Raw genomic sequence first — 18,229 nt, 5'->3', positions numbered from 1 at the left:
GAACCATGAGAAATATCTTTGGTGGACTACCATTCCTACAATTTTTTGTCTTTTGATGCTAGGAATGGAGCAATACTTGGTTTCTCATAGTAGATTTGGACAACCTATATATATTTTTTTATTGATTTGGAAGAAACTACATATTCAGGTTTATAAAGGGAAAAAATGGAAAAGATAGTCGTAGTGCCCTATACCTCGTGTACCTAGGGTTAGATTGAATTTGCCTGGTTGGGTAGAAGTGACTTAAACGTAGCAAAAAATGATAGGATGACTTAAAATATGTGCTTGTGTTTGAATGGAGTAGGAGGAAAAGGCGTTGATGTAAGTAAATGACTTTATCATTTGATTTTCTTTATTTGGTGAGAATGATACTAAATAAGCAACGCAGGGGTCAGGGTTCTGGGTCCACAGTGAAATATGCTCTTCTTTCACTCTTTTGGGCTATTGTCTTTTCCCAGACACACCAATCCCATTGTGGAAAATGGACAGACTCATCCGTGCCAAAAAGTCATACAGGAAGTAAGTGCTAATGGATGCCTGTGGAATCAAGGCTTTCTTCTTTTTTCCTTACAAGGCTTTGGGTAACTGAATTAAGAAGGTACTGTCTTCCAGTTTCATAGGGAGAGTGCATTTGTTGATATGGTTTCGATTTCATTGAAATGAGGGTCAGAGCCATCCCAATATTTCTTATTTTAGATTTGATAACAAAACATGCTGTGGGGAAATACACTGAAAGGCCCAAAGAAGTAGAAAGAGATTAACTGTGTGACTCCTAGGCCCGATCAATACTAGCAAAATATTTTTGACAAAGCTGGTGACTTCACTTCCTTATCAGTACATGTTTCCCTTCCATTTTTTTCACTGATAGTAATGTGAGGATCAAGAATCATGTTTTTAGAAGTGCTTTTCAGACTTCAGGGGAGATGTAACATAAATACCACATATCCTTAAGTGTTCAGTGTTATCAAATGATGCCATTTCCTTAACTCTAATCCTTGTTCAAAGTTCTGCCTTCTTGGAACTACCTTTAAACATCTCTTCCTCTATAACTCATACTTATTCTTTTCATCTTCTTTCAGGAAGTCTGAAGTTAAGGAAAATGTATATCTCTGTCTTTTAGCAAAGTTAGACATGCTCTTCTTCCTGTTCTAGAAAGTGACTGTGTTTCTCTTAATAAGTATTTAATAGTATGTTTTTGTGCTGGGTAGTGTATTGAACCTGTGCTCACTGGCCATGGTCAGAGTATGTGTGTCCCTATAAAGAATGTTTTATACAAATTATGTAAATCCAAAATTAGTTATTTAAAGCCAAATCAGATGTTATCAACTTAAAAGCATATTTTCAGCTCTTAGTTGTTGATTATTTTCTTTCTTGTGCTCTTTTACTCTTGACTTAGATATGGCCAGTTTTATCGGAGACTCTAAATAAGCACCGGGCTGATAATCGGATTGTAGAGCGCTGTTGCAGGTGTCTGCGCTTTGCTGTTCGCTGTGTTGGCAAAGGATCTGCAGCCCTGCTGCAGCCACTAGTCACACAGGTAAGTTCTCCATGAGAGGGGAAAATGTTAAATGTACGGAATTTGAAATAGGAGCCTTTAGAACAAAAATTTTGCTGATGGAAGCCAATACTTTTGTATTTATTAAATAACAAACTGAAAATATTTGAAAGAGATTAGGGCCATATGTGTCATTCTAGATCCTTAAGTGTTTTTCTTTCCTCCTTTGGTGCTTAAAAAAGAATAATCTTAAAATCAGAAGGCCACAGCTTCCTCACCCCTGTATGTTGTCTATAAAGAAAACAGTCTATAATCTCTTCTGTACAGTGGTAGTCTAAATAGCAACACATTCCAATGTGAAATTATATGAAGAGAATGATTTTCATGTTTGGTATATTGATGGTAAGTGTTTTTATATTGATTTCCTTGAGGGAAAATGTGGCAGGACAAACTTTGTTATTTCTTGGTCTGAAGGAATTTTCTTCTATCTTGGTCCCAGTTAGTTCACATAAGTCTCTTATTTGTCAAAAATAAATTTGAATCTTTTAGTCATTAAGATTGATATATAATTATGGTGTGACCACTCTGTGAAGTTCTTTGAGATCATATGACATCTAGAACTACTCTATATGAGATGCCTATGCTTAGGTCACTAAGTGATTTGTGTTGATATTAACCTTACAGCAGGGCCAGGACTAGGGTGAATCAAGGGCACGGAACCAGGGGATAGGCTAGGATTGTGGCTCATGCCTGTAATCCTAATACTTTGGGAGGCTGAGGCGGGAGGATTGCTTGAGGCCAGGAGTTCAAGACCAGCCTGGGCAACATAAGGAGATCCTGTCTCTACAAAAAATAAGAAAAATTATCTGGACGTGGTAGTGTGTGCTTGTAGTCTCAGCTACTCAGGAGGCTGAGGCAGGAGATTGCTTGAGCCCAGAAGTTGGAGGCTGCCATGAGCTATGACTGTGGTCCCCAGCCCCTGCGGGCTGTGGCCTGTTACCAATCCATGGCCTATTAGGAAATGGGCCGCACATCACCACCTGAGCTCTGCACCACACCCCCACCTATCCATGGCACCCCACCTTCCCATATCCAGTCTGTGGAAAAATTGTCTTCCATGAAAACAGCCCCTGGTGCCAAAAGGGTCGGGAACCACAGAGCTATGATGATGCCGCTGCACTCCAGCCTGGCCCACAGAGCAAGACACTGTCTCAAAAAAAGAGGGGTGGGGTAAGAAAGAAGGAAGGATGGACTAGGGCACAGAATTTAGGGAGGCAAGGGAAAGTGCCAACCTTACATATGCAGCACTCTGAGGAAGTACCTTCTGAAATTTTGCACCCATGCTGTGAGGAAAACTACTGCAGGGCTCCAGACTAGAACCACACCCCACCTGGCCTGACGTGACTCTTCCCCACCTGGGTGGGTCACCTAAGGTACAGATTTTAAGGAGGTGCTGACCCTGAGAGTGAGTGCCTCCTTAAATTCTACATTATAGGCTCTAACCCTAGTTTGCCAACCCCTTACTAAGCAGCCCTTTAAGAAAAAGTTTGCCAACCTCTGACTTAAATCATTCCTTTGAGCATACAACATGGAACAGATTGATAGCTCCCATCTCATGCTCATTCCATGGCACGTGCTGATAGAAGAGTCACTCTATTTTTCAGCCCCCCACCAAGCTCAGAGGAATTTATGTAATAAGACGAATACACATGCGTTGTGATGGCATTTAAATAGGTGAATGTATAGTTACCTCTTAATTTTTGGTGGATAATGAAATAAAAAATCCAAATCAATTAATTTAAATGTACACATTAAAATTTTTATTCTGTTGAAATCCAGGTATCCTGATTTTGTTTTTTTACTTAACAAATAAAATAAATGGGTTTAGGAGAAACTCAAGATTTAAAGAATGCTTTCACTGTCTTCTGCAAGACATTGAAATGAGGGCATTTGATGCTTTTGTTCCAACTGTGGCTATATATCTTATTTTAAAATGAATTATCTATTATATAATGCAAATGAGAACCTGTAGGTATTGGAAATTTGAAGTATATTGTGCTAAAATTTTGCACATATTACATGAATTCCCTAATAGCTTCCAGCTTGAAGTATTAACTTGAAAAATGACTGAGAAATTGAATACTATGTTTCAAAAAATGTTGCCAACAAGCTTTACTGTATTGCTTTAAAGAGAAGAGACTACTCTGTCTCTGAATTTTTTCCTGGAGACAGTTTCCTAAGATACTTTTTGAAGGGTGAAGAATTGAACTGATTGTTTTTTCCCTTTGCAGATGGTGAACGTGTACCACGTACATCAGCATTCCTGTTTCCTGTACCTTGGCAGTATCCTTGTGGATGAGTACGGCATGGAAGAAGGCTGTCGGCAGGGACTGCTGGATATGCTCCAGGTTGGGGAGAATGGATGCATCAGGCCTGGGGAGGGTCTTCAGGCCTAGCAGTGTGTTCTTCACTGTATCTTTAATTCTGTTGCTGCTTTATGGTTTTCCCCCAAGCATGTTGATTTCCTAATAACAGGGAGGTAGAAACTTCCTAGTTGTTTTCTGGACAGGCCCCAATGAGAGAGAGAGACCGCACAAATGTAATGATCATTACAGATGTTACTGCCTGGTTTATGCTCACCATAGATAGGGTGCTTTTGAGGGAGAAGTGAGCAAAATGAATCTTGTAAACTTAATTTCTTGCCTGGAAAAGACAGTGAACTAATTTACTTAGCAGAGAGTTTTAGAGTTGATAACAAGCATTGGAAAAGGCTCCTGATGTACCTCTTTTTTCCTTCCTTCTAATCACAGGGGGAAATATATTACATAAAGTATATTATTCCTTTTCCCAAGATGTCATTCCACGTAAAATGGAGATTTCATAATTATTATGAAAACTCATTCTACTCCCTCAGTGGGCTAGATCATATCAAGTACATAAATGGAGTCTTTGATTTCAGAAATTCCTAAACTTTGATATGACATCTATCTAGTTTTATCAACTAAAAATTGATACCTTCAACCCTTTCTGAAATGTGGACTGCATGTGTGAAAACTGTGTCAACTGGGAAAGATTTCTATTTTCCTTTTCCTGATCTGATTCTCATCACAATCTTTTTCTTTTCCTACCTGTGCTTCCCTTCTTTGTTTCCTTTGTATTTATTGTGATATTTGGCAAGTCTGAAGGCTGTGGCATTTCTACGTAAGCATTTCTTTTTAAAATCATTGTTCTGTTTTAGGCACTGTGCATCCCCACCTTTCAACTCCTAGAACAGCAGAATGGCCTCCAGAATCACCCTGACACTGTAGATGACCTGTTCAGGCTAGCCACCAGGTAAATCCCTCTGAAGAGCAAACCTTTTTTTTTTTTAATTGCTCATCCCATCACTGCTTAGCTTTGCCATCTGACACTTGGCTCTTTTCTTCTCCTAAAATAAGGTCATTGGAGTAGATAGATTAATAATTCATGGCCCAAGGTATAATTGTGTGCTAGTATATCCCAGAAGTGAGGAGGAGGTATTGGGTGGGAGCAAGAGGTAAAGTAGCTGAGTTCACAATAATAATGTGCATGGTAAAAACAGCTGACTAGATACTCTCTACAATCCTCTGTAGTTTTAACTTTTTTTTTTTTTTTTTTAAGAGTTAGTGTCTCGCTCTGTCACCCAGGCTGGAGTGCAGTGGCCCAACCATAGTTCACTGTAGCCTGAAACTCTTGGGCTCAAGCACTCTTCCCACATCAGCCTCCCAAGTAGCTGGGACTACAGGTGTGCACCACTGTGTCTGGCTAATTTTTTTTCTTGCTATGTTGCTCAGGCTGGTCTCAAACTCCTGACCTCAATTGAGCCTCCCACATCAGCCTCCCAAAGTGCTGGGATATGTAGCCATGAGCTACTGCACCAGCTCACTTTTAACTTTTTATGCTGCTGTGATTTCATGTTTCACCTCAACTTTTTCCTTGAGAAGCTTAGCATCCTTTAGATATAATCATATCTCAGAATAAAAAATTCTTAGGATTTTAAGGTGTCCTTAGAAGTTTTCTGGTACTGTACTTCTCAGCTCTACCCCTAGCCTGCCACCCCACTTCTTAAATTCCTTTTACCAGTAGCACTGACAATATGGTCGCTGAACTTCTGCTTGAATTCCTTAGTTCCTAGCTAAGGAATTTGAACCATAGCAGTTAGTGAACGTAAAAGCTTTTTTTAAAAAAGAGGAACCATTATTTTTAAAAAATCTATTATATAATTTACAAATATAATTTTAACTTGATTATTTCATCTGAGGATTGAATATTGAACACTTTGTTACTTTTCGGACAGGATAGAAAAACCTTTTATTTGGAGTTGATAAGAGAGAGTTGTTGGATGGGCTGTCAGCCTCTTTTTTCCCAGAGTGTATTCCTTGGACAACTAATCTCTAGAGATGCTCTTTGTACAAATAATGAAATAAGTTGGGAAAATACTGTATCTTTTTCTTAAGAGATGCTCCCGGTACATTAAAAGATCTGAGAAACTCTATAGTAGTTTAAAACAAAAAATAGAGAAAACCACTTTTAAAATCCAGAATTTTCCAAACTTACTTGAACACACAACCTTTCTTTGAGAAATTCCTGTTGACATCCTGGGAAACTGGTATTCTATGAATATAGTTTAGGAAATGCTGTTCTAGAGTTTCTAGGACTTGACTTTTTAACCTATGAGACTTTTATTTTTAAGCCCATTTGACTGATTTTCCTTGAAACTACCTGGCTTGATTTTAAAATCTTAGTTGGAAATTGAGTTTGGGGACATATCTTTTTATATGCTAATCTAAGATATGGTCCCTTCCTCCCCTGACTTTTTTTTAAGGATTTTTTTTTTTTTTTTTTTTTTTTGAGCAGCTTTAGGTTCACCATAAAATTGAGTGAAAATTATAGAAAGTTCCCATATGTCCCCTTCCCCCGAAAAACACATACCCTTCCCTACTATCAGCACCCGCCACCAGAGTAGTACATTTGTCACAATCAGTCAACCTACATTAATACATCATTGTCACTCAAACTTTACATTAGGGTTCACTCTTGGTGTTGTACATTCTGTGGGTTTTGATGAATGTATAATGACATGTATCCACCATTATAGTATCATACAGCATATTCTCAATGCCCTAAAAGTCCTCTGTGCACTGTCTGTTCATCTCTCCCTCCCCCCAACCCTTAGCAGCCACTGATCTTTCTACTGTCTCCATAGTTTTGCCTTTTACCCTGACTGCTTTTGTGGTCTAATCTTGTCATATATTATACCTACTCTTTCTTTCCACACCAGGTTCATTCAGCGTAGCCCTGTCACCTTGCTGAGGAGCCAAGTAGTCATCCCTATCTTACAGTGGGCCATTGCCTCTACTACCTTGGACCACCGGGATGCCAATTGTAGTGTCATGAGGTTCCTACGAGACCTCATTCATACAGGGGTAGCCAATGATGTAAGTGTTAACATTGTTCCTTTTCTATTTCACAGCTTACTATCTTCTATCTCTTCCTCATTCTTTAGGGGAAAACCAGTATCCCAGTATTTCTTTATTTGATCAGTATTAGTTAGACATATACCATAGCTGGATCATTCAGTAGCCAAAATATCAACTTAGATCTAAAACACTTGTGTTGACTGCTCTATGCTGTTCAAAGCAGTCTAAAACTATCCCTGCTCCCAAACCATTTGGTGTCTGGTTGAAGAGATAAACAAGTGTAAAGAGAAATTGTAACAAGAGACCAATATTTGATTGTCAGATGAGTGATTGGGGATGAAAAGCTCTGGACAAAAGTAGGTTGGAATAACTTTCTGGAAATGAGAGCCTTAAATGGAGCCATAATATAGGGGTAGAATTTGAATGAATTAGAGGAGGGTAGTCTAACTGGGGTACAAACCAAGATCAGAGAAAATTAGGATAGTACTAAGTGTTAGTAGATAATTAGGAGACCTTTTTGGAGGAGTAATAAAGTGGTTCACAGGATTTTCAAAGGTAGGTTTGGCTAGATATAGAGTAGAATTGAAGATAAGGGAGAGCAATGAAAAAGTATGTATTCCCTTCTACATTCTATTCAGGCTAATTATTTAAGAAGTCTGGTAGTAAAAGGTGTGAGAATAAAACAACTAGAAGTGAAAGGCAGTTTTTAAAAAGATATTTTTCTCAAGATATTAGAAATATGTGTATTTAAAGACTGCAATGAAGGAAGAAAATAAGATTTTTTTGATAGAAAAGATATGAGTATCTTTGATTCTTATTTCAGTTGGTTTTTTTTTTAAAGGAAAATAGGGACACAAGTTATTTTTCAAAGAAAAAAAGATTAACAAAATTGCGATTTTGTTTCTTTTCTGCCTTCTGATCATGAAAAATCTAAGCATTAAGGTTAATGTCAACTGAAACCTATGCCCATTGCCTTATTACTAAACTCTTACCTTTTCTTCCTGATGACACAACATTTTGTGGACTTCATGAATCCAGCTGTTTAAACACACACTCACACACTTACTCTTCCTTGGCAAAGAGAAGTTACTAGACTAAAGGGGAAAGAGTACTTGATCTTTGGAAAGTTGAGACTAGAACTTCTATGATGCTCCTGCTTTCTTATAGCATGAAGAAGACTTTGAATTACGGAAAGAACTAATTGGACAGGTGATGAACCAGCTTGGACAGCAACTTGTGAGCCAGCTGCTCCACACATGCTGCTTTTGTCTCCCCCCCTATACCCTACCAGATGTGGCTGAAGTGCTTTGGGAGATCATGCAGGTTGACAGGCCGGTAAGATTGTTTTCATAAGGAATCTATCTCATAGTCCTTAAACCTAACAGGCTTTGGTTCTTTAAGGCCAATCCTAAGTTTGAAACAAGCCGTGTTGTATGTCCATGGAATCAAATTTAGGATATTGCTAAGTTTAATTGGTAGATGAAGGCACCCATAGAAGGCTAGTAATTCATTACTGGGTTCTTGAAAGTATGTTTATGTGTCACTGTCATGGTGTTTATATATTACCAGAAATAAGTACTAATCATGGAACTCACCTGTGTGGCTGGCAAGTATGAAATTTTTTCACTTGTAAGAGATGCCTGTATATCAGTTATATGGAGTTGCAGATTATTCAAGAAGTGTTTAATCTTTTCAGACTCCTTATGTAGCACTGTGTTTTTCCTTGGTAATAAATATAGCCAGAGCATTTGGAGGCATGTAAGAGTCAAACTAGCCCATAGTATATTCTTGGATTTATTTTCCCTTTGGATTTATTTGCTCTTCACCTGAGCATGGAAGGGTTTTTTTTTAGGCTATCCAGTAATTGTCCAAGTAATTTCTGTACTGGGCCATATGATCATAAATCAGGTTATATATACTCAGTGAAAGTTGAACAGAGTGGCAAAGTATAATATATCCTATATAAACTATTTTTAAAGTAGGGTTTAAAATTTAAAATTTTTAATATTAATATAAAAGCACAGTACACATTGAACCTAGTTAAAGTAAGCTGTCTTTTAGAACCATGGTATATATAACAAATAATATATAATGGATAGTACCTGTAGTTCCCATTGCTGGTTGTTTGATACACATGTTCTGTTTCAATCTAACGCAGTAGCATTTTTATGTTTTCCTAAAGAAAATACTCTTTGGGCCCTGGGGTCAACAAATTTAATTCCAGAAGTTCTTGATTTGAGAAATAAAATGTCCACGCTCTGCTTAAACTTTTTTTTGTAATTATACGTGGTTCCCAGGTAACAGAAGACTTACTATTTAAATCTAACTATATAAGAACATCCTTGATTTGTAAACATGTAGTTAAGTGCTAACAAAAGAAGAAAATGGGAACAGCAAGTTTGAACAGGAACAGAAACTAGGTGCCCATGTGCTCTTAAGAGTTTACTATATAGATACCTACTCAACCGTCAAGTAATTTAAAGTGATTGTCCTCTATAAACATCAACTTACAACTGAGTTTTTGTAAATGAACTCCTACATAAATTTGGGTTGTCTATGGCCTGCAAACTGATTGATAGTGTAACTAAGGACATGAGTCCAAAGAAAATTCACATTCTTGAGCACTTTTGTAATCAAATCATTTTTAAAGTTCAACACAAATTCTTCAATAGAAGATGACATACCAGCTTTCTCTGTTAACTCGAATAAACTATTAAAACCCTTTCCTCTGTTCCCCCCTTTGTTAGATACCCATCTGCGGCAAATTTATTCACTGTTTTCAACCAAATTTTTCAGATTCCTTTACTGGAAGATGATAAGGACCATTATGTGCTAGTTAATTAGTTTTTGCTTTTTAGTTTGGTTTTTTTTATTTTTGTTTTGAGGGGATACTGTAATTAACTAATGGGCCATTTTTGGATGCCAAAACTTTGTCAAGTAAGCGTTCTTTCCTGAATATTTTGTCCTGTTTGGTTTTTTTCTGAGTAGAATGTTGTCTCCCCTGAGAGCAACATTTGCAGTATTATGTAGTACTTAAGCTTTTATATTGTAATATTTGCTTTTGCTCTGGCCTATTATGATCATAAACGAACATGATGCTACCTCAAACTCCTGGGCTCAAGTGATCCTCCTGCCTCAACCTCCCAAATAGCTGAGACCTCAGGCTTTCCCCACTTTGCCTGGCTAATTTTTCTATTTTTTGTAGAGGCAAGGTCTTACTATGTTGCCGAGGCTGGTCTCAAACTCCTGGCCTCAAACTCCTGGCCTCAAGTGATCTTCCTGCCTCGGGCTCCCAAAATGGTAGGATTATAGGCATGAGCCACTGCACCCGGCCAAACACATTATTTAAAATAGCAACAAGAGTGAGATTTTCTAACCCACAGAAGCAGGCAGGTATCTATCACAAAGGAACTGAATGGATATGACTTCAACTGAGAGAGATGGCCTTAAATCCTTAAGATTCTGGGTTCATATTAGATACATACTTTCTGACATGACTGCTTTAGTATACTTTTCTTCCTGCTCCATTTGGCATCTAAATCTTTACTTTGGATTGCTTTTGATGTTTAATTTCAAGAGTTTTTCTGGCATCTGTTTAATTTTTTGAGTATTATGTAAGTTTATGACAGGAACAGAACAATAGTTTTATCTAGAAGAGACTTCACTTCCAAGGTATAGAAGGCCTTTATCTGAAATAATGCCTGCTGCCCCTTTGAAGGGGAGTCCAGGCATGCATTTGGAGACTGCATCAACCCAAAGGGTTTTGAAGGCTAAAGATAGTACTTTTGTCAATTCCTTTACTTGCTTCCAAGTCTAGGGGAGCAAAATGCTACAAAGGAAAACCTGTGGGGTTTTGTTAGTACTTGTAGGGTCCCTAGCGAGTAAGCTGTGTCTCCTTGTAAAACTCTTATCTCCTTTCCTATACAGACTTTTTGTCGATGGTTAGAAAATTCCTTGAAAGGTTTGCCAAAGGAGACAACCGTGGGAGCTGTCACAGTGACACACAAACAACTTACAGACTTCCACAAGCAAGTCACTAGGTAAGTGATGCTGGGAGTTCTTAAAAAGAGTGTGAACAGCTAGGGTATGTGGAAAAAACCTACCTGTTTCTTATGTGCCCTTGGAAATTCACAGTTTAGAGTCTGTCTAGTCTTGAATTGCACAAATTGGCCTTTAAAGCTAGTCTGGGGGGAAAAACATCACCATGTTGCATATATGTGCATCACTTACATTGTACATGTATACCAACTGATACAAGATGTTAAAGGGTAAGTGGAAACACTGTTGAAATGCACTGAGCAGCTCCTCCCCCTTCAGGAAATCGGTATTATCTTCCTAAGTCCTTCTTAGTTCTCATCCATATTCAGGGGTCAAGAATACAGGTGCCTGAATAGGCAAAGTGTTGGTTGTCAAACATTAGAGAGTGATGTAGAATGCAGTGAATTAGAGAATTTCCTCATGCCTAAAGATATTCAAATTCTAATTTCAAAGAAGTTATTGCAGCCCAAACAAAACATCCCTCTTGGGATACATTAGGCCCATGAGCCATGTACTCACAATCTCTGGATTATAGCTTAGTTGATATGTGAAGTGTGTGAGTGCTTTTTTTTTTTTTTTTGTACAAACATATAAAACATTTTTAATATAGTTATATAGTCTTCTAAATTACTGTTTTACAGTCATAAAGGTGTTACTTGATTTTCTTATGATGTCTTTATTAGTAGACACTTAGATTATTTTCAGTATTTCAGTATTACAGATAATACCAAAAGTAGAGCCTTTCTTTTTGAATATTTTCCTTACAGTGTAATCATGAATCAAAGGTTATAAGATGCTTATGGTCCTTGATAATATTAATAACAGCAACTTAGATTGGATTTTGTATCTCTTTGTGTTCCCTCGCCCTGATACTCCTTAAAATATCTAGAATCTTCAGAGTTTTGACTAACTTTGAGGCAATGGCTTATATTCTTACAGTTGTGGAAAGATATATAGGTCAAAGAATGAGTGTTACAGGGAAGTTAGTAATAGTGAAAAAACTGACAATATTCCAATTGCCCATCAGTGAGAATAGTTAACTAATTAACAGTATGTCTATACTAGTAAATAGTCACCAAAAAAGAATAAGGAAGAAATACATGTGATAATACAGAAAAATATACAAGATATATCATAAAGCGAAAAATGATAGTATTATATAACCCAACTTGAGGGTTTTTGTTTTTTTGTTTTTTTGTTTTTGGTTTTTTTTCCTAATTTATTTTTAGGGACAGAGTCTTGCTTTGTTGCCTAGGTTGAAGTGCAGTAATGCGATCATACCTCACTGCAACGTGGACCTTCTAGGCTTAAGCCATTCTCTTGCATTGGAGTAGCTAGGACTACAGGCAAATGCTACCTCGCCCAGTTAATTTTTATATTTTTTTGTAGAGAAGGTATCTCACTCTTGCCCAGGCTGGTCCCAAACTCTGGCCTCAAGTGATCCTCCGACCTTGGCTTCCCAAAGTGCTGAGATTACAGGCGTGAGCCACTGCACCTGACCACTTGAGCTTTTAAAACAATTTTTTAATTTTGATAAAATATAAATAACATAAAATTTACCTTCTTAACCATTTTTAAATATACAGTTTAGTAGTGTTAAATATATTGTGCAGCCAATCTCAAGAACCTTTTCATCTTGCAAGACTGAAACTTTACCCATTAAGTAACAGTTAATTCCCCGATCTCCCCTCCCCACAGTCCCTGGCAGCCACCATCCTGCTTTGTGTTTCTTTGCATTTGACTACTCTAGGTACTTCATGTCAGTGAAATCATGCCATATTTTTATCTTTTTGTGACTGGCTTATTTCACTTAGCATAATGTCCTCAGAGTTCATCCATGTTGTAGTGTGTGCCAGGATTTTCTTCCTTTTTAAGGCCAAATAATATTCCACTGTATGTATATACCATATTTTATTTATTCATTCATGGTCATTTGTGTTGCTTCCACCATTTGGCTATTATGAATAATGCTGCTGTAAACACAGGCATACAAATATCTTTTCAAGACTGCTTTCAATTCTTTTAGGTACCTAGAAGTGGAGTTGCTGGATCATATGCTGATTGTATTTTTAAGTTTTTGAGAAACCACCATACTGTTTTCCCTAGCAGCTTCCCCATTTTATATTCCCACCAGCAATGTGCATAGCTTCTAGTTTCCCTACATCCTCACCAACATTTATAATTTTCTGGTTTTTTGATAGCAGCCAACTTAGCACGTCTCACCTTGTGTGAGGCAGTATCTCATTGTGGTTTTGGTTTGCATTTCCCTCATGGTTAGTGATTTTGAGCATCTTTTCATTTGCTTATTGGCCATTTGTATATCTTCTTTGGAGAAATGTCTATTCAAATCCTCTGCTTATTTTTTAATTGTGTGTCTTTTGTTTTTGAATTATATGAGTTCCTTATTTATTTGGGATATTAACTCCTTGTCATATATATGATTTGCAAACATTTTCTCCTGCTCTGTAGGTTGCCTTTTCGTTGTGTTGATTGTATACTTTGATGCACAGAAGTTTTTAATTTTGATGTAGCCTAGTTTATCTGTTTTTACTTATGTTGCCTGTGCTTTGGTGTCATATTCAGGAAATCATTGCCAAATTTAATGTCAGGAAGTTTTTCCCCCTAGGTTTTCTTCTAAGAGTTTTATATTAATCGTTTTAGGTGTTATGTTAGATCTTAGATCCGTTTTGAATTAATTTTTGTATATGGTGTTAGTTAGGGGTCCGGCCTCTTTCTTTTGCATGTGGATATCCAGTTTCCCCAGCACCATTTATTGAAAAGACTGTCCTTTCCCCATTGGTTTGGCACTCTTCTCAAAAATCATTTGACCATATACATGAGGGTTTGTTTCTGAGCTCTCTGTTCTGTTACATTTGTCTGTATGTCAGTCTTTATGCCGGCACCACATTATTTTGATTATTGTGGCTTTGTAATAAATTTTGGAATCAGGAATCCAGTCTTTCGAGCATCCAATTTTCTTCTTTTTCAAGATAGTTTTGGCCATTTTGGGTCCCTTGGATTCCATATGAATTTTAGGCAGGGTGTGGTGACTCACACCTGTAATCCTAGCACTCTGGGAGGCTGAGGCGGGAGGATTGCTTGAGCTCAGGAATTTGAGACCAGCCTGAGCAAGAGTTGAGACACCGTCTCTACTAAAAATAGAAAAATTAGCTGGCCATCCTGGTGCACGCTGTAGTCCCAGCCACTTGAGAGGCTGAGGCGGGTGGTTGCTGTGAGCTAGGCTGATGCCACAGCACTCCAGCCTGGGTGACAGAGCAAGACTCTGTCAAATCAAAACAAAAAAAAGAGATTCCAAATGAATTTTAGGATAGATTTTTCTGTTTCTTCAAGAAAGGTCGTTAGGATTTTGATAGCGATCCTATTGAATCTGTAGATTGCTTTGAGTAGTACTGAAATCTTAACAATATTAAATCTTCCAATCCGTGAACATAGAATATCTTACCATTTATTGGTGTCTTTAATTTCTTTTGGTAACATTTTGTAGTTTTCAGTGTATGTCTCTTGCCTCAATTAAATTTTTTCTTATTTTTTAATGCTATTGTAAATAAAACAACTGGTACTTTTAAAAGCTATTTTATTATACATTTTATATATGTGTAAGCTACTTTATGCATAGTAAATTTCTGGAAAGGAGTATAAGTTGGACCAGGAGAGGAGGGACACTTTTACTTTCATTTCCTAACTTTCTATACTATTTGCATTTACTTCATGAGCATATGTTATATTTTTATAAGTAAAATCAGACCTAGTTTTGAGAAGGGAGAGAAAATAAAATAAATTCTGGGCAATGGTACAAGAGCTAATTGTCTTTTCTCATAATTGATTTCTTAATGTCACTTTCCAAAATGGTTTACTTTCTTGCCTCCTGGAATATCTCCAGCAGTTTTATTAATGTTAAAATCCCAAACCATGGAGTACTATTATTTTGTAGCTTACAAAGTGGCTCAACTTCATGCCCTGGAAGTCACTCACTTTTAGCCATAGATCAAGTGACATGCATGACTGAAAAATAGCATGTGACCACCTTTGTGACACATTTTGCCAGATATGGGGATTTCCCCTCCACTGGGTCAGCATATATGACTGAGATGACCTTACAAAATTGCTTTCTTTTTATTATGAATCTTCCCAGTAGAAGTAGTATTCTACCTACAAGCTGTCTCAGGGGAAAGAAGAGTAATAGTTGCTTCTCTCTGCTTCTGTTTTGCTTTATTCCATCAGTATAAGGGCAGGATGGGGCTCTAATTTCCTTAGGGAAAATAGCATTTGCCCTCATAAGTGTTTAGGCCGGGCACGGTGGCTCACACCTGTAATCCTAGTACTTTGGGAGGCCGAGGTGGAGGATCGCTTAAGGTCAGGAGTTAAAGACCAGCCTGGGCAAGAGCAAGACCCTATCTCTACAAAAAAATATAAAAATTAGCCGGGTGTGGTGGTACATGCCTGTAGGCCCAGCTACTTGGAAGACTGAGGCAAGAGGATTTCTTGGACCCAAGAGTTTGAGGTTGCAGTAAGCTATGATGATACCACTGTGCTCTAGCCTGGGCGACAGAGTGAGACCCTGACACAAACAAAAAAATAAGCAAAAGACTGGGTTTAAAGTATGTTGGTTTGAATCTTGCCACATACCCTATTACTTTGAACTTCAGTTTATTCATCTGTAAAATAGGGTTAGTACTACCAACCTCACAGGGTTGTCATGAGATACGAAATGGAAATCTAAAGATCTTTCATATAGTAGGTGATCAGTGAATGTTAACTCCTTTCCCCTTGGAAAAGAAACTGCTAGAATGTCATTATGTACCTGAAAAACCAGCTAGGGCATGTCTCCTGCCTACTCTATTGCAGCCACCCACACATTCTGGAATAAGTCTCCACCAAGCCTACATTACCTGGACAGGACTAATATATGACAGGTAGTATGACAGAGTAAATCTGAAGTGAGGTCATGGACATCATTTCCTAATTTAAGGAAAATCTTGAGGCAAGGAAAAGACACCTAAGTGATGTTACGAGCAAAAATATTTGTGATCTTTACCCTGTGATATGGGAAAGTAAAGCATACTACCAACTTGACCTAGTTGATCTTTCATTGCTAAACAAGTTTTGCTGCTCCTCCTATAAGCAGACTGTGACATAATGGTGGGAAATGAACAGAAGTAAGAGATAATGTTGAGGTGCTAGAGAAAGGGTTTGAGATTGCTCACCTTCTCTTAGTAATTCTCTTTCTCTAGTACGCCTATTGCCCTTGAACCTTCTGTCCCATGCATGACTCAGTCTCCCTTATAGTTTTAAGGTCCTGTAACTCCTGCCTCAACATGCTGCTTTGTTTGCCATTCTAGCAAGGAGGGTGAACTGGTTCAGTTTCATTTCAGCAAGTCCAAGCCTGCTTTTCAAATGGTAGTGGTAATTAGTTCCCTAGCTTTTTTAGTTGGTAAGCTTGAAGAAAGCTGGGACTTTTCATTCTAACAGACCGTTCTTGCTTTCCAAACACCAAACGAGCCCACTGTTAACTAAGACAAATTGGGACTACAAGAAACCTTGCCATCATTTCTCATTTCTCTACTGTGGTGTTTAAACTCTTTCATTTATTTATTTATTTATTGGTATTTATTCTGTGACTACTTATCACTTGCATGAGGCTCTTCAAAGCCAAAAGATGTCGAACATGGGAAGCACTGACAATGGAATTTGAAGCCATGTGGGGTTGTCTCCCTGATCAAGTCATCAGTTAGAGTTTGATTATACCTACCAGGATATCAGATCAAAAAAGGTGGCTTCTTAGCATTCTCCTAGAATAATGGAATGAATAAATAAATAAAATGAAAAACTAGGAAATAATAAAAGTCAGGAGGACTGAGGTAGAAAACAGAAAATACAGTCATGGATCGCTTTACAACAGGGTGATGTTCTGAGAAATGTGGTCTTACGTGGTTTTGTCATTGTGTGAATATCATAGAATGTACTTACACAAACCTAGGTAGGCTAACCTGTCGCACGCCTAGGCTAGCAGTGGGTATGTCCCACTGCTCCTAGACTACACACCTGTATAGCAGGTTACTGTACTAAATACTGTAGGCAATTGTAACACAGTGGTAAGTATTTGTGCATCTAAACATAGAAAAAGTATAGTAAAACTATGATATAAAAGATAAAACATGGCACACCTGTAGAGGACGCTTACCATGAATGGAGCTTGCAGGACTGGAAGTTGCTTTGGGTGAGTCAGTGAGTGGGGAGTGAATGTGAAGGCCTTGGACACTCCTGTACGCCACCGTGCACTTTATAAACACTGTACACTTAGGCTACAGTAAGTTTATAAAAAAAATTTTCTTTAAATTTTGGATTCTTCTATATTAACACCTAGTTTAAAACATAAACAAATTGTGCAGTTTATAAAAAAATTTTCTGTCTTTATATTCTTGTTCTATAAGTTTTTTTCTATTCTTACAATTTTCTCTTTTATTTGTTTGTTTTTAAACTTTTTTGTTCAAAGACAAGACACAAACACACACATTAGCCTAGGCCTACACAGGGTCAGGATCATCAGTATCAATGTCTCCCACTTCCATATCTTGTCCCCCTGGAAGGTCTTCAGGGGCAATAACATGCATGGAGCTGTCATCTCCTCTAATAACAAGGACTTCTGGAATACCTCCTGAAGGATGTGTCTGTTTTACATTAACTTATTTTTTTAATGAGTAGAAGTACACTCTAATGATAGAAGAAAGTATAGTATAATAATTACACAAACCAGTAAGTAACATGTCGTTTATTATTATACAGCTGGCAGCACGGTAGGTTTGTTTATACCAGCATCACCACAAACACATGAATAATACATTACACTATGATGTTACAGTGGTTACGACATCACTAGGCCATAGGAATTTTTCAGCTCCATTAATCTTACGGGACCATTAGCATATATGCAGTCCATTGTCAACCAAAACATCATTATGCAGCACGTGACTTCTAGCATCCAAGGAGCTTTTTGATCCATTTCTTTGGTCTTACCCAGAAAGGACACTGAAGTGAAACATTTGGCTGATACTCTTGACACCAGAGCAGTTGCAGATAGGGTTGGGAGCAGAAGCTGAGCTGATTCTAGACACCGTGGCCCATCCCTCATTTTACCGTGTCTCGCTACAGTTCTCCTGTACTTGCATTTTGGTTTCAATACATTTTCTTCTGTGCTACAAAAGAGGATAAGGATGGAGTTACCATTTCTTTTCAAGAT

General features: G+C 37.7%; 1 protein-coding gene across 11 annotated transcripts in view; it reads left to right on the top strand.

The window, feature by feature from the left end:
* TNPO3 (transportin 3) overlaps positions 1 to 18,229 on the top strand; it is an 80,200-nt gene that overhangs the window by 57,929 nt on the left and 4,042 nt on the right. For 10 of the 11 annotated variants that reach the window (XR_011231795.1, XM_069462534.1, XM_069462535.1 and 7 more), the window contains 7 exons: positions 459 to 519; positions 1,397 to 1,537; positions 3,787 to 3,903; positions 4,734 to 4,828; positions 6,795 to 6,951; positions 8,101 to 8,268; positions 10,861 to 10,973. Coding sequence is in view for 10 of the 11 variants with exons in the window: in XM_069462534.1 (XP_069318635.1) it covers positions 459 to 519; positions 1,397 to 1,537; positions 3,787 to 3,903; positions 4,734 to 4,828; positions 6,795 to 6,951; positions 8,101 to 8,268; positions 10,861 to 10,973 (852 nt within the window). In the remaining variant the exon portion in view is untranslated. The remainder of the gene's footprint in view (positions 1 to 458; positions 520 to 1,396; positions 1,538 to 3,786; positions 3,904 to 4,733; positions 4,829 to 6,794; positions 6,952 to 8,100; positions 8,269 to 10,860; positions 10,974 to 18,229) is intronic. The other variant, XM_069462533.1, reaches the window with a different exon arrangement.

The sequence above is a fragment of the Eulemur rufifrons genome, chromosome 29 (genome assembly GCF_041146395.1).
Source record: "Eulemur rufifrons isolate Redbay chromosome 29, OSU_ERuf_1, whole genome shotgun sequence".
In the NCBI taxonomy this organism is placed as follows: Eukaryota; Metazoa; Chordata; class Mammalia; order Primates; family Lemuridae; genus Eulemur; species Eulemur rufifrons.
This window is presented reverse-complemented; position numbering and strand designations above follow the sequence as displayed.